At 68.1% G+C, this 15,575-nt stretch overlaps 2 protein-coding genes across 2 annotated transcripts; one reads left to right on the forward strand and one right to left on the reverse strand.

Annotated features, from left to right (window-relative positions):
- Positions 1-2,922: 2,922 nt before the first annotated feature.
- On the reverse strand, positions 2,923-6,779 carry TUBA1A (tubulin alpha 1a). The gene is made up of 4 exons (XM_064638993.1): positions 6,650-6,779; positions 4,929-5,151; positions 4,694-4,842; positions 2,923-4,074 (listed from the first exon to the last, which is right to left on the reverse strand). The coding sequence occupies exons 1-4, from the start codon at positions 6,650-6,652 to the stop codon at positions 3,094-3,096; spliced, it is 1,356 nt and encodes a 451-aa protein (XP_064495063.1). The 5' UTR covers positions 6,653-6,779; the 3' UTR covers positions 2,923-3,093.
- A 5,644-nt stretch (positions 6,780-12,423) lies between these two features.
- On the forward strand, positions 12,424-14,827 carry LOC135404268 (tubulin alpha-1C chain). The gene is made up of 3 exons (XM_064638969.1): positions 12,424-12,667; positions 12,754-12,902; positions 13,799-14,827. Exons 1-3 carry the CDS (start codon positions 12,547-12,549, stop codon positions 14,771-14,773), a joined length of 1,245 nt encoding a protein of 414 aa, XP_064495039.1. The 5' UTR covers positions 12,424-12,546; the 3' UTR covers positions 14,774-14,827.
- Positions 14,828-15,575: the final 748 nt, after the last annotated feature.

The following is a 15,575-nucleotide window of genomic DNA, read 5'->3' on the forward strand; positions in this document are numbered from 1 at the left end:
GCGACATGGGGGGGGGGGGCGGCACGTGCTGCCGCGCCCGGTGTGTTCCCCCCCCCGTCCCTTTCCCGTCCCCAGGCCTTTAATCGGCTTCTGCGGACGGATCCCCCCCCCCCTCCGCCCCATCTGCACTGCCCAGGCCCCCCCCTCCCACCCCATCCCGGCTCATCCGCAACCCAGGGGTCCCTCCCAGCCCATCTGCAGCCTGGGGAGCCCCCCAGCCCGAGCCCCCCAGCCCATCTGTAGCGCTCAGCACCCCCCCGGCCCTTCTGCACCTCTGAGCACCCCCCCCAGCCCATCTGCACCCCTGCATCCCACTGCGATGGGGGGCCCTGGTCCCCCCGCTCGGTCTGCGCTTGGGGGGTGGGCAACCCTGTTTACAGGCTGGGCTTTATCTCAGCCGTGCCCGCAGCACCGGGACCCCCCTCCCTGCGTGGTCCCCCCTCCCCAGCCAGGCAGCCCCCCCACTCCCCACCCCTTCCACGGGGGCCACCGCGACGCCCATGAAAGAGGGGGGATGTGCTGTGGTCCCCCCGTGTCCCCCCCTCGCTCGGAGCAGTTCCCTGCCCGGCTGTGAGGCCGCAGGGAGCACCGAGGGGGGGTGGGAGTAATGAGGGGCGAGCCAAGGGGGGGGCCATCCCCCCCCTCCCCGCATCTAATCCCCGGAGCTATTTGCTCCCAATAATCCGCCTTCCTGTTTTGCCAAGAGCTTTGCGGAAAACCCAGCGGCCCCTTCGGCAGCACACGCTGCTGGGGCGGTGTGTGGGGGGGAACCTGCAACACACACACCCCCCCCCCGCCCAGCAGAGCCCCCCCGGGCCGGGGTCCCCCCCAGCCGGGGGTGTTGCGGCAGCAGCGGCCGCAGCCGCAGCGCTGACGTGGCTCTCGCCATTCGCCTCCCCGGCCGCGTGGCCGCTCCGGCACCGCCGCTCCCCCCCTTCCCCCGGCCAGGAAGGGGCTGTTCCCCCCCCGCCTCGGCCTGGCCGCTCCGGGCTCCCCCCCCGCTCTCGGGACGGGGGTCCCCGATGGCGCCCGGGGGTCCGCGGGGCTCCCCCGGCGATGCCAACGTGGCGCCCGCTCCTGGCAGAGCCGCTCCCAGTCCGGCTCATCGGGTGTTTGTGGAGGGGGTGTTCCGGGAAGGGGGGGTCATGTCCCGCTCATCACATCCCCCCCCCAACCTCCCCTCTCATCACGTCGCCTCTGGGACGGTGTCACAGCAGCGTTTTGGGTGGCTCAGACAATCACCGGCAAAAGCCGCTGGAATGTTAAAAGTGAAAGTGCGACAAAATTCTTCGGCGACTTCCCCCTCCCCTCCCGTGTGACTCACCCGATGGTCAAAGCACGCGGAGAAAAACTGTGCTAAGATCGAAAATCAATCAATCCAAAAGCAAAATAAAACCAAATGTTACCTAAGTGGAGGCCGGGGATGGATTAAAGAAGGATAAGGATACAAAGGAAAAAGAGGCTCCTGCTGAGTCACAAGGGGCAGAGTGGATCCCCCCACCCCCATTGCCAAACTGAGCCCTGGACTTGACCAGTGTGTGAGCCTAAAAGTTTAACAGCACTTAACCCACAGCTCAATTTAAATAAATTAACAAAAGATTCACAGAGAATTTATCACAAGCACAATAGTAACTCACTCAGGGGTCTATTTTACTTACAAGTCTGACGTATTTAACAGTGTGAGAGCAACATTCCTCGGACATTCGCTGTGGAATATTCACCCTCACGTGCACACACCCACCTGTGCAGGTGTAAATAGCTGGGAAAAATCCACCTCGAGTTCAGTTCTCCAGCTCCAAGGGGTCTCCAGCTCCGAGGGAGACGCTGGTCAGATCCTGCTGGGGCCCAGGTGAACCCGGAGGGTCCCAGTCAGGACCCTCTGGTTACAACATTGCCAGAGTTGACTTTACTCATTGTAATTTTCCATCCTGGCCCTGACCCGGGGTCAAGAACTTCCTCTGAAAGTCTGGTAACAAAAAATGTTGCTGCACTTGGGTTGCTCCCCGGTAGGAAACATCAGTTCCCAAGGCTGTTCCCTAAAATCCAGGAGCTCGTTAGACAATGTAAGTTCCTGGGAATGGACAGTGTTGCTGAGAAGCTCAAGAAGAGCTCGGCCCAGGTGCTGCTCTGGGCCTAACAGAGGCATTTCTGAGCTCATAGTGCAGCCCAAGGGGGGGGGGATGCACCACACAAATGGGGGTCCCAGGGGTCCCTCACCCTACCCCCTCACTGCAGCATCTGCTCAGGTTTCACTGAGTGTTCAACTTCCCCTTCATTATTTATCTCTGAGCAGAGCCCCGAGGCAGCAGCAGAGGGGAGGGTGAGGAGGCTCCCCCCTGCCTGGGGAGGAGCTACCACCAGATTCCCCCTCCCCCAAAATGACTGGGGCCAACCCAGCCCACTCCTCACCCCTGCAAGAGGAGCCAGCAGGACTTCAGGACACACCACGGGTGGGGTTGGGGGGAGCCTCGTGCATCCCTGGACCCCCAGCGAGGTGAAGGGACCCCTCTCATCCCCCCGTGGTAAGGAGGACATCCCACCCTTCTCCAGGGGCAGTGCAGCCCCTCCCCTGCCCGGGCAGGAGAGACACAAAAGGCTTCTGCCAGCGTGGGAGGGGTTTTACAGATCCCCAGCCCCCTCCCCCCAGAGTTAAACCCACCCCACTGGGCTCACTTGGCTCCCACTCCTGAGAAAACCCAAGTGCCACCCCCCACTCCCTCCACCCTTGGGGCATGGGGGGAAATGCCCAGCCAGATGGGGAGGTAGGACCAGTTTGGGCAGCACAGGTTTGGCAGGACCAGTCTGTGGGGGCTGTGGGGTGCCAGGCTCACCACGGACCCTTGGGGCAGTGTTGTGTGCTTTTGGGGACAGTGTGGAAAGGGGAGGGAGAGGGACAGCAGCTCAGGGAGCAGAGACACCAGAGCCAGGGAATGCTTTTTATTCAGACCCACGGGAGAGGACGGGTGGGTCCGTCACAGACTTTTCCATTGAAGCACAGACCATTGACAGGACAGAGCGCGGCACACACGGCTACAGCCCCCGGGGGGGCCTCAACTAATTCATGTTCCCTGTTCCAGCAGCACCCTCGAGAGTTTAGTATTCCTCCCCTTCCTCCTCTCCCTCCCCTTCCACAGAATCCACCCCCACCTCCTCGTAATCCTTCTCCAGGGCAGCCATATCCTCCCGGGCCTCCGAGAACTCCCCCTCCTCCATGCCCTCCCCCACGTACCAGTGCACGAATGCCCGCTTGGCGTACATCAGGTCAAACTTGTGGTCCAGGCGGGCCCAGGCCTCGGCGATGGCCGTGGTGTTGCTCAGCATGCACACGGCCCTCTGCACCTTGGCCAGGTCCCCCCCGGGCACCACCGTGGGCGGCTGGTAGTTGATGCCCACCTTGAAGCCGGTGGGGCACCAGTCCACGAACTGGATGGTGCGCTTGGTCTTGATGGTGGCGATGGCGGCGTTGACGTCCTTGGGCACCACGTCCCCGCGGTACAGCAGGCAGCACGCCATGTACTTGCCGTGCCGGGGGTCGCACTTCACCATCTGGTTGGCCGGCTCGAAGCAGGCGTTGGTGATCTCGGCCACCGACAGCTGCTCGTGATAAGCCTTCTCGGCCGAGATGACGGGGGCGTAGGTGGCCAGCGGGAAGTGGATGCGGGGGTACGGCACCAGGTTGGTCTGGAACTCCGTCAGGTCCACGTTCAGGGCCCCGTCGAAGCGCAGGGAGGCCGTGATGGAGGACACGATCTGGCCTATCAGCCTGTTGAGGTTGGTGTAGGTGGGCCTCTCGATGTCCAGGTTGCGGCGGCAGATGTCGTAGATGGCCTCGTTGTCCACCATGAAGGCACAGTCGGAGTGCTCCAGGGTGGTGTGGGTGGTGAGGATGGAGTTGTAGGGCTCCACCACGGCCGTGGAGACCTGCGGGGCCGGGTAGATGGAGAACTCCAGCTTGGACTTCTTGCCATAGTCGACAGAGAGCCGCTCCATGAGCAGGGAGGTGAAGCCGGAGCCGGTGCCGCCCCCGAAGCTGTGGAACACCAGGAAGCCCTGCAGCCCTGTGCACTGGTCAGCCTGGAAGAAGAGACAAAGGCAGGGGGAGGGAAGAGATGGCATGTTTATTCTGGGCAGCAGAAGTTGCTCCTTCCTCTCTGTGGCCTCACAAGGACATCTGGGGGGTTTCCAGCTGCAGAGCAGGAGCCACCAGGGTGGGTGACAGGATGGCCCTGACTCCATCTGTGGGGCACTGACTCATGGTGAATCCCCCAGGAAAGGCCCTTGGCCACCAGGGTGGGCCAGAGGCACCTCCCAGGGCAGCGGGGGTGCCACCAGCTCAGCGGCAGCACAGGGACAAGTTTGGGCACTGAGGCATGGCACAGCCACATGGCGCTGGGAGGGACCGGCTCGGGGCCGCCAGTCTCCACCGCACGCAGCTGGACTCGGCCGCGGCGGGAGCCAAGAGGGAACAAAGAGGGAATTGCCGAGCTCAGCACCGGCGGCGCCCGGGGGCTGTGGAGCGGCTCCAGCGGCAGCTGCGCCGCGTCCCGCTGCCGGCCAATGGCAGCCACTGCACAACAGGATTAACATTAATTAATAAATTAAATCTAAACCCAGCCCAGCGAGTCGGGAGGGGAGGGTGAGACAGAACGGAGGCTTTGTCCTCGCTCGCCACCTGCGCCCCCCGAGCCCCTACCAGCTTGCGGATGCGGTCGAGGACCAGGTCGATGATCTCCTTCCCGATGGTGTAGTGCCCGCGGGCGTAGTTGTTGGCCGCATCCTCCTTGCCCGTGATCAGCTGCTCGGGGTGGAAGAGCTGCCGGTACGTCCCCGTGCGCACCTCGTCTGTGGGGAGAGCCCCGGGCCCCGTCAGCACCCGGCGCCCGCTCCCACCGCCCACCCATCACCCACCACCCCCCGCGCCCCCTCACCGATCACCGTGGGCTCCAGGTCCACGAAGACAGCCCGGGGCACATGCTTGCCGGCCCCCGTCTCGCTGAAGAAGGTGTTGAAGGAGTCGTCCCCCCCGCCGATGGTCTTGTCGCTGGGCATCTGCCCGTCGGGCTGGATGCCGTGCTCCAGGCAGTACAGCTCCCAGCAGGCATTGCCGATCTGCACGCCCGCTTGGCCCACGTGGATGGAGATGCACTCGCGCTGCGGGGGCACACGGCACCGGCTCACCCCCTCCGGCCCCTCTCGGGGCCACCCCGGCCCCCCCCCGGGCTGGCACCGAGCTGGGAAGGGCCCGGCCCCAGGGCTGGATGGGGCCAGATCCTGCCCAGACACCCCCATTGCTCTGGGGCTGGGGGTGCACCCAGTGCGGGGGTGCTCAGCTCCGGGGGTCCCACCCTGTCACGTGACCATCACCCCACATCCCCCGGGCGATGGGATCCTGCCTGTTGGGGGATGGGGAGCTCAGTGCTTGCGGCTCATCTCGCTCCGAGCACTGAACCGCCCCCGGGCTGGCACAGGGAGCCCCGAGGGTCCCATCCTGCCCCACCCGGCTCTGCTGGGACCCAACAACCTCTCACTGGGGCTCAGCAGCAGAGATTCCTCCTGCCCACCCGGTCCCAGTTGAACCAGGGCCACGCCCAGTGCCGGACTGGGGGGCCCCATCCTGCCGTGTCTCATCGTCTGGTGCGGGATGAGCTGCTCAGCACCGGGGGGGCCCATTCCTTACCGGAGGACCCGTCCTGCCCCGTGAAACCGGGGCCACGCCCAGCGCAGGGCTCAGCACCAGGGGCAGGGGGGGTCTGTCCTGTCCGGTTTAACGGGAGCCACGCCCAGTGAAGGACGGGGGCTCGGGACTGAGAGAAGGGCCCGATCCTGCCCCGTCCGAACGGTGCCACGCCCAGTACGGGCTCAGCCCCGGGGACCCATCCCACCCGGTTTAACGGGAGCCAAGCCCGATGGGAGCTCAGTACTGGCTCCCAGGGGTCTCATCCTGCCCGGTTTAACGGGAGCCAAGCCCGATGGGAGCTCAGTACTGGCTCCCAGGGGTCCCATCCTGCCCGGTTTAACGGGAGCCACGCCCGGTGCAGATTTGGGGCGAGGTCCGGGGGGGTCCCATCCTGCCCGGTTTAACGGGAGCCACGCCCGGTGCGGTACCGGGGATCAGGGCTAGGGCCCCATCCTGGCTGGTTTAACGGGAGCCACGCCCGATGGAAGCTCAGTGCTGAGTCCCGGGGGTCCCATCCCGCCCGGTTTAACGGGAGCCACGCCCGGTGCGGGCTCGGGGGAGGCAGAAAGATCTTCCAGCACCATTTAATGGGAGCCACATTCGGGTCTGGGGCCCGGGAGACCCTTTTTACCCGGTGTAACGGGAGCCACGCCCGGTGCGGGATCAGTCCCAGAGCTGGAGACTCATCCCAGGCGGGGGAGGGGAGGGAGGGGGAGGGAAGGAAAAGATCGGGGGAACGGAGACCAAGGGGCTTGGGGACCGGGGACAGCGGCGGGACGGGGACCCGGGGGATGGGAATCGGGGACAATGACGGGAGGGTGGGGATGGGGACCGGGGTAAAGGACGGATCCAGGGGGGATGGGACGGGCGGGGATGGGAACGAGGGACAACGACGGGACTGAGGAAACAGGGACCGTGGGAATAGGGCCGGGGGACAAGGGCGGTACCGGGGCCCCCCCGCGCCCCCCTCACCATGGCGGCGGTCGGTCCGGGGTGGTCTCACAGCCCGACGCTGAGGCGGTCGATGTAAGAGGCGCGACGGAGCGCGGGGCTCGGTGCGGGGCTTTATAGCGGCGGCGGGGCGGGGCGGGCGGCGGGGCCGGGGGGGGGGCGGCGGCGGCCATTGGGCGCCCGGGATGAGGTAATGCCCCCCCGCAGCCGCAGACAAAGGCCGGGTGTTGCGGGGGGGGCCCCGGGGGCTGCGGCGGCCACGGCCCGGCCCCGCCGCTGCCTCCCGCCCGCCGCTGGCGGGGCCCCGGCTGTGTCCTTGGCCCCGTCCCTGCCGCGTTCCGGTCGCCGGGCTTGGCTGAGCCACCGGTCACGCCCGGGTCTCAATCCCCCCCCGGTCCCCATCCCCCACGTCCCGCTGTTGTTCGCGATCCTGTCCCCGCTCCCGCCCTGCTCTCGGCCCCGGGGCTGAGCCCGCACCGGCCCTGGCTCCCGTTCCACCGGGTGGGACCACGCCCCGGTCCCCATCGCCGGGGACACCAGCGAGCCCTTGTCTGGCCACTGCGCTGGCTCCCGGTTCTCCTCGGCCACACCCCGATCCCTGTCCCCTGCATCCATCCTGGTGTTCCCCATCCCTTGTCACGCTCCGGTCCCCATCCCCAGCCACGCCCCGGTCCTCATCCTCAGGGACACAGTCCCCATCCCTGGCCGTGCCACAGTGCCCCGGTTCCCAGGCACATCCCCGCCGTGGCCCGGTGCCCGTCCCGGCCCTTTCCCGGCCGTGCCCAGCCCTCCCAGCGCTTCTTTGTCTGCTCGGGCAGTGGGAACCGGCCCCGCGGGGCCCAACCGGGGGGACAAAGCGCCATCCCCTCGGGCAGCTGGGGACAAGAAAGGCCGGGGGGGGGGGCTGGGACAGCGGGGGGACGCAGGGGACAAAGCCCCCAGCGCAGTTTTGGGGTGGGGGCTCGGGCGGAGTGGCAGCTGCTCTGTGGCAGCTGGTGGTGGGGACACAGCTGGGACACGGGGACACGCGTCCCTCGGCCACCCCTCCATCTGCTGCAGCCCCTGCACAGCCCCCCCAGGCCACCAGCCCCACAGCCCTGGGGGTTCCCCCTCCTTGGGGGGCTTCCACCTCTCCTTTGTCCCTCCACAGCCCACAGAGGCAGCGGGTGGGTGCTGGGGGTCCTCCCCCCGAGGTGGGGGGGCTGCGGGGGGCTCAGTCCCTGCAGAGGGGTGACCCCAAACCACGCACACGTGTCCCCAGCTGCTGCAGGAGGAGCTGCCAGGACACCCCCTCCCTCCCGAGAAATCACTTCTTTTTTTGTGCGTTTCCCACACGATGCAGATTTCTGTGCAGCTCCAGGTTCCCACGTTCCCACTGCCAGCCCCGCATTCCCACTGCCAGCCCCGTGCCCCCACTGCCAGCCCCGTGCCCCCACTGCCAGCCCCACATCCCTGCCTGTCCCAGGTTTTTGGGGTGCTGCTGGGGCTGCAGGGCTGCAGACAAAGAAGGGCTGGGATTTGGGCATCGCCCACCAGAACAAAGGACTGGGCGGCCCCGGCTGCTCCGAGCGGAGGAAAACTGAGAGATTTGTCTTTCCCCGGGCTGGTCCCCGAGGCAAACGGGTGTTTTGGGGGACCTTTTCCAAGAAGCAGCTCATCCCCCAGCCCTGATCCCACTGTGGATCCTCTCCTGTGTGGGAAAAACCTCCTGCCTTTGTCCCCCGGGCTCTCAGCACCGGTGTGGGGCCTGGCAGGGCACACCCGGGGTGCCCCAAGTGACCCCAAGGCTGGAGGTTTTGGGGGCTCACAGCAGCCCCCACCTCGGGGACCCCTCTCCAAGCTAAGGAGGGTCCCCACACATCCCACCCCCCAGGCTGTGGGCAGGGGGTGCCACACGGGGCAGTGACTCAGCCCCCCTGGGTGATTTGGGGTGCAGGGTGCTGGGGTCCCACTGGTGCCCCCCTGGTGCCCCCCAGCCCCCTCCCATCTCCCCGGGTATGGAAGGCCCCACGGCCCCACACCCAGCGCTGCCAGGCAACTGGTGGGGTTGCCAGGAGACCGGTTGCCAGGAGACAGGTTGGGACCCCCCCTCGCCTCCCCCTTCCCCAGCATCCACCCTGGGGCCTGGCACTGGGGTGTGCCGGGACACGGGCTGGGGTCCCACCACTGCCTGGCCTGGTTGTGATGGGGGGGCACCACCCCCAGCCCCCCCCCCCCAGTGCCTGATCCCTCTGCTGTGCTGAGGGGGGCACACGAACCCCGGGGGGGCCCCAGTGCCCACCCCCCTGCACCCTGACATGGGGGACACCCCCGATGTCCAGCCCAACGTGTGCTGGTGGGGAGGGGTCTGGCCCAGCTCCCGGCCCCCCTCCCTCCCCCCCCAGGTCCTTCCCATCCTCCCGTGCTCTGTTGACTGTTGGTAGCAACGCGGCGGCTCCTGGTGACGGTTGCTGTCCGTCCCCCTCCCCCCCCAATATCCACCCCCCCCATCACCAACAGGCAGGGCAGGCCCTTGGGCACACCGGGGCCCCCCCTGTCTGCACAGAGCCCCCATGGCTGCCCCCCCCGGGCTCCCAGAGCCAGCGTCTCCTCACGTTTGGGCTGATTTCCCAGCTGCTGGACTCCTGCCCGTGGCACGGCCAACATTCCCAGCCTCCCCCAGTTCAGGCCCTTCCTGAGGGTCCCAGACTGGTGACCTCGAACCCCACGACCAGGACACACTGTCCTCAGGGGCTGGGGGGTCCCAGCTCCATCAGGGGTGTCGTGGCTCAGGGGTGACATCCCAGACACCGGCTGCTGCTATTTTTAGCCTGTTTTCCCGCAGAGCTCGGCTCTGTCTGTCTGTCTGTCCGTCTTCTGCCACCATCGATGTGACAGGTTCATTCAGACGGAGAGACAGGGCAGCTCGGGGGGGAGGCTGCTCTGCTCCGGGGGGCTGGATGAGGCCCTGGCACGTCGAGGGGGCCCCCCCGCCCCCCCGGCTGGCCCAGGGTAGGACTGAGGGGATGGAGGGACAGGGAGGTGCCCACGGAGGTGGTGACACCACCCCTGCCTGTGACCCCTCCACGAAGGGCAGGGTGAGGGACCCCCCAACTCCGGTGCTGGGGGCAGCGGTGACCCCCTCCCCCTGGGAGGGAGCAGGGGGGTGTCACCGGTGTCCCCTCAGCCTGGGTGCCCCGTGCCCCCCCCCCGCAGCCCCTCCCGCTCCCTCCGGGCGCTGCGGGGGCCACAAAAAAAGGGAGGCTCAGGCGCGGGGTGGGGGGTCACTGGGGGGGCAGGAGGAGGCAGGACAGGGCGCGGGGGGGGGCTGCCGTGGGGGGCGGGGGGCTGCGGGCGCGCTGCCCGTGGGGAGGGGGCTGCGGCACCGCCCGCGTGCGGGGCGGCTCCGCATTGCGGCAAAGCCGGGAATAAAGGAGCGGGGGGGAGGCGGGGGGAGTGGGGGAGGTGGGAAAGACCCCGCTGCCGGGGGGGGGGGGGGCCTGCTCTGCCCGGTCCCCCCAAAAGCAAAAGCACGGCCAGCAGGGCCACGGACCGACGTGGTGGGGGCGCGGGGGGCTCCGGTGGCATCGGTGGCTCAAGGAGTGGGTGGCGCGGGGACAGCGGGCACCCCGGCCCTGGGCGGGTGCCAGCCCCGAGGGTGTGCCCACGGAGTCGGGGGACACCCTGGGGGTGCCCAGGGAGTGAGGAGACATTGGGGGTGCCCGGGGATGGGGGGACACCCTGGGGGTACCCAGGGAGTGAGGAGACACTGGGGGTGCCCGGGGATGGGGGGACAACCGAGGTGCTCAGGGTGTGAGGGGACATGGGCGTGCTCAGGGGGTGGGGGGACGCCGAGGTGCCCAGGGACTGGGCAGGTCTGTGATTCTCTCGAAGCCACCCCCGTGTCCCCGTGCTGTCCCCAAACCCTCCTCTGGCCTTGGAAACGGGACCCGGACCCGCCTCATCCCATCCCAGGGTGGGACAGGGCACTGCCCCTCGGGGGTGGGCGCGGGGTGCCCCCCCCGCCCCGTCCGTCCTGCCCCACAGGAACTGCCCCGCGTGGGTTCCCCCGGGGAGCAGCCCCGGGGCTGGCAGGGAACAGGGCGGCGGCGGGCGCAGGAGCCGGCGCGGCGGGAGCCCGCGGGGCTTCCCACGGGAACGGGTCCGGGACCAGGATGGAGACAGGGGCGCGGACAGGGACCACCGGACCCCCGGGGCCCCCGGTCCGGGCAGGGCCCGGGCGCTCTCTGGGCAGATGCGGCGCCTGCGGCCGCGGCCGGGGGGTGCAGGGACCCCTCCTACCACCGGCTGACCCCCCGACCCTATACCCCAAAGCCCCCCCTCCCCAAAACCCCCTAAAGCCGCCCTAAACTCCCTCACCCCGGTGCTCCCGCGGCCCCGCTGCCCCGAATGTCCTCCCACCCTTCTGACCCCCCAGTCTCATCCCGCCCCCCCTTTCGGAAGCCCCCCAATCCCCCGCCCCTCTATCCCCGCCTTTTCCCCACCCATAGCCCCGCCCACTCAAACACGGCCACGCCCCTTCCCAGTCCAGCCCCGCCCCCCGCCCCCCACATTCCACTCCGCTGACGTCACCGCCCCCCCAAATTCGAACCTGCCAATCAGAACCGAGGCGGGGCGGAGGGGGCGTGACCGGGGCGGCACGTACTTCGGGGGGGCGGGACAAAGTACTTATTGCCCCGCCCCCTTGTCCCCGCCCCCCTTGTCCCCGCCCCTCGGGGTATAACTCGGGGGGTCCTCCCGGGGACCCCCGTCTTCCTCCTCGACGGCTCCGTAACGGTTCGGGCAGTGAGCGGCCATGGTGAGCGGGGGGGCCGCGGGACCCCCGGGCTGAGGGGGGGGACGTGCCGGGTCCGATCCCCCCGGGTCGGATCCCCCCGTGTCCAGGGCAGCACGTGGAGGGGGAGTGGGGGCTCCTCGCGCGTTCAGGGCGCCCCGTGGGGCTGCCGAGCACTTGCAGGGCCCGAGGTGGGGGATCGCGGTGCTCTGGGTGCCCCTCTGGAACCGTGGACCCCCCCCGGCCGGGGGTCGCTGCCTTGGGTGCTCCAACCCCCGGGATGTGCCGCCCCCCCCCCGGGCTCCCTGCCAGCCGCCGGGCTGTACCGCGTGTCCCGGACTCCCACGCAGATCCCGGACACATTCTCAGCTCCCCCTCGGGAGAGGAGCCTGCCCCGAGGGGACGCGGGGGTGCCGGGCCCCCCCTCTGTCGCCGGGATCGCGCGTGGGAGGGAGTCACGGGGGGGGAGGCAGCCCCCCCTCACCACGGCCCGGGCACAGCCGGGAGCGGCCGCGCCGGGAAAACTTTTCCCAGTTGCTGGAGTTTGCTCCTGTCCCGAGCGGAGCCGGTTCAGGGTCGGGGCTGCGGTGGGACGGGGACAGCCCAGGGCTGTGCAAGGGCTGGCGGGGAAAAGGGGGCTCCCCATTCCCTGGGGTCCAGGGGTACCCCCGAACCGGGGATGGAGCTAAAAAAGTGCCCCTGTCCCCGTGTGAGCCGTGGGCAGAGGGGACTGGGAATGGTGGGCACCGGGAATAACCCTGGAGAACCACAGCTCCTGGTTCTGGGGTGGGGTGTAGGTGAATGGCACCAACTGGTGCAGGGTCCCAGCTGCCTGGGGGGGGGGCAGTGTGGGACCCCCAGAGCTGAGCACCCCCTGCACTGGGTGCACCCCCAGACCCAGAGCAATGGGGGTGTCTGGGCAGGATCTGGCCCCATCCAGCCCTGGGGCCGGGCCCTTCCCAGCTCGGTGCCAGCCCGGGGGGGGCCGGGGTGGCCCCGAGAGGGGCCGGAGGGGGTGAGCCGGTGCCGTGTGCCCCCGCAGCGCGAGTGCATCTCCATCCACGTGGGCCAAGCGGGCGTGCAGATCGGCAATGCCTGCTGGGAGCTGTACTGCCTGGAGCACGGCATCCAGCCCGACGGGCAGATGCCCAGCGACAAGACCATCGGCGGGGGGGACGACTCCTTCAACACCTTCTTCAGCGAGACGGGGGCCGGCAAGCACGTGCCCCGGGCCGTCTTCGTGGACCTGGAGCCCACGGTGATCGGTGAGGGGGCGCGGGGGGCAGTGGGTGCTGGGCGGGCGCTGGGAGCGGGCGCTGGGTGCTGACGGGGCCCGGGGCTCTCCCCACAGACGAGGTGCGCACGGGGACGTACCGGCAGCTCTTCCACCCCGAGCAGCTGATCACGGGCAAGGAGGATGCAGCCAACAACTACGCCCGCGGGCACTACACCATCGGGAAGGAGATCATCGACCTGGTCCTCGACCGCATCCGCAAGCTGGTAGGGGCTCGGGGGGTCCTGCAGGGTGGGTCCATCCCTGCAGGGGTGTGGAGGCAAAAGGAAGGCCCAGGTGTCCCTGGGTAGGTCCTTCCCAGTCCATCTGCACTTTGGAGCAGAGGGCTGAGCTGGCACAGGATGGACCTGCTGCCACCGGGTGTGGGGGGCAGGTCTGGGCGTCCCCCTGTCCCTACCCGGTGCTGAGCCTCGCCAAAGGGAGGAGGATGGGAAGCCCCATGCCCAGGGCAAGGGGGAGGCAGCCCAGATGGTTTGGGTGCTGGTACAGCACTGGTTTGACTGGTGTGGCTGCCCAAGCTCTTTGAAGCTCTGGTTCCCACGCTGGGGCTGGTGCCAGGTCTGGCTGGACCTGCTGCGCCGCCGGCTCCGCTCCGGGAGCTCCCGGGACATCAAAGGCTGAGCTGGCTGCCCGTGGGCTCCTGTGGGATGATGGCTCCTGCTGCACCCACCCTGGGGAGGAAGAGGGGGTGAAGCCCTCTGGACCTCCCTGGGGTCTCTCCCATGAGCTGGAGGATTCATCATGAGTAGTGTCCAATAGGTGAGGTCACGGCCACCCTGTCCTCCATCCTGGTGGCTCCTGCCCTGCTGCTGGGACCCCCCCCCAAATATCCTCGTGAGGCCACAGAGAGGAAGGAGCAACGTCTGCTGCCCAGAATAAACATGTCCCCACACCTTGTCTCTCCTGAGTATCCCCCAGTCCCTGTGGGAAGGGACCCCTTTCTCCAAGGGCCTGGAGCTGGAAGCGGAGCCGGGGCACTGCTGCAGGGGCCCCAGAGGCCTGAGATCCTGGGGTGATTCTTTGCCATCCTGAGCAACTGGGTAGCAGCTTAAATTCAGAATTACTGATCGTTTAGTCTTGTTTTCCTCTTCCCTTCTTCCAGGCTGACCAGTGCACAGGGCTGCAGGGCTTCCTGGTGTTCCACAGCTTCGGGGGTGGCACCGGCTCCGGCTTCACCTCCCTGCTCATGGAGCGGCTCTCTGTCGACTATGGCAAGAAGTCCAAGCTGGAGTTCTCCATCTACCCGGCCCCACAGGTCTCCACGGCCGTGGTGGAGCCCTACAACTCCATCCTCACCACCCACACCACCCTGGAGCACTCCGACTGTGCCTTCATGGTGGACAACGAGGCCATCTATGACATCTGCCGCCGCAACCTGGACATCGAGAGGCCCACCTACACCAACCTCAACCGCCTCATCAGCCAGGTCGTGTCCTCCATCACGGCCTCCCTGCGCTTCGACGGGGCCCTGAATGTCGACCTGACGGAGTTCCAGACCAACCTGGTGCCGTACCCCCGCATCCACTTCCCGCTGGCCACCTACGCCCCCGTCATCTCGGCCGAGAAGGCTTATCACGAGCAGCTGTCGGTGGCCGAGATCACCAACGCCTGCTTCGAGCCGGCCAACCAGATGGTGAAGTGCGACCCCCGGCACGGCAAGTACATGGCGTGCTGCCTGCTGTACCGCGGGGACGTGGTGCCCAAGGACGTCAACGCCGCCATCGCCACCATCAAGACCAAGCGTAGCATCCAGTTTGTGGACTGGTGCCCCACGGGTTTCAAGGTGGGCATCAACTACCAGCCGCCCACGGTGGTGCCCGGGGGGGACCTGGCCAAGGTGCAGAGGGCCGTGTGCATGCTGAGCAACACCACGGCCATCGCCGAGGCCTGGGCCCGCCTGGACCACAAGTTTGACCTGATGTACGCCAAGCGGGCGTTCGTGCACTGGTACGTGGGGGAGGGCATGGAGGAGGGGGAGTTCTCGGAGGCCCGGGAGGATATGGCTGCCCTGGAGAAGGATTACGAGGAGGTGGGGGCTGACAGCATGGAGGGTGAGGATGAGGGGGCAGAATACTAGTGCCTTGTCTCTTGTGTTTCACTGTGGTGCTGTTCATTAAAATGGCTCTTTCCACTCCTGCCTCGTTCTTTGTGCCAGGCCAATCTGCCTTGTGGTGACCTGGGGGGACGTCCCAGGGGAGGGGGGCCCCGGCTGGGCTGGCTGCCTGGCTGTGCTGCCAGCTGGCACAGGGGCTGTCCTGGGGGACGCTGGGCAGTTGTGTGTGGCTGGGCCCTGTGCCGTGAGCTGGCAGTGCCCTGCTGGGCCGTTTGCCAGGCGGTCTTGATGTCCCCCTCCCCATTCTACTGTCCCTGGGGGACGCCAAGTTGGGGGGACTCCCCTGGTAGCCCCCTGTGCGTGGGTAGGACCCAGCCCTGGTGCAGACAGGCTGGGCTGGACGTGGTGCTGTGCTGCTCCTGGCACGGAGCCACCCTCAGTGCGGGGCTCTGCAGAGCTGGGAGGGGGGTCCTGGGCGGGAGGGACCCCCCCCTACAGCCCCTGGACAGGGCACTGACTCCTTCCCGTAAGTGCCGCCCTCGCTGCCCGGAAAGGGGGGGTCGAGGGGGGGCCGAGCCCGTTGTCCGGCGCTGCCCGCACATGGCGGCTCCCGCAGAGCCGAGTCACGGCAGCCCCGGCACCGCGGGGAGGGACCGGCCCCCCCTCCGCGCGTGCGGAGCATCCCGGGCAGGCCGGGACCCGGCTGCGATGGGGGCTCCGCCCGGGCCCTGCAGCCCCCCCGCCCCTCCCTGCTTTCCAACTGGGGAGTCTGCCCCTGCTGCCTGGGGGGCACCCCACGGGTGTCTCCCGTGTCTCCCGAGCACCC

This window comes from Pseudopipra pipra, chromosome 30 (assembly GCF_036250125.1).
Source record: "Pseudopipra pipra isolate bDixPip1 chromosome 30, bDixPip1.hap1, whole genome shotgun sequence".
In the NCBI taxonomy this organism is placed as follows: Eukaryota; Metazoa; Chordata; class Aves; order Passeriformes; family Pipridae; genus Pseudopipra; species Pseudopipra pipra.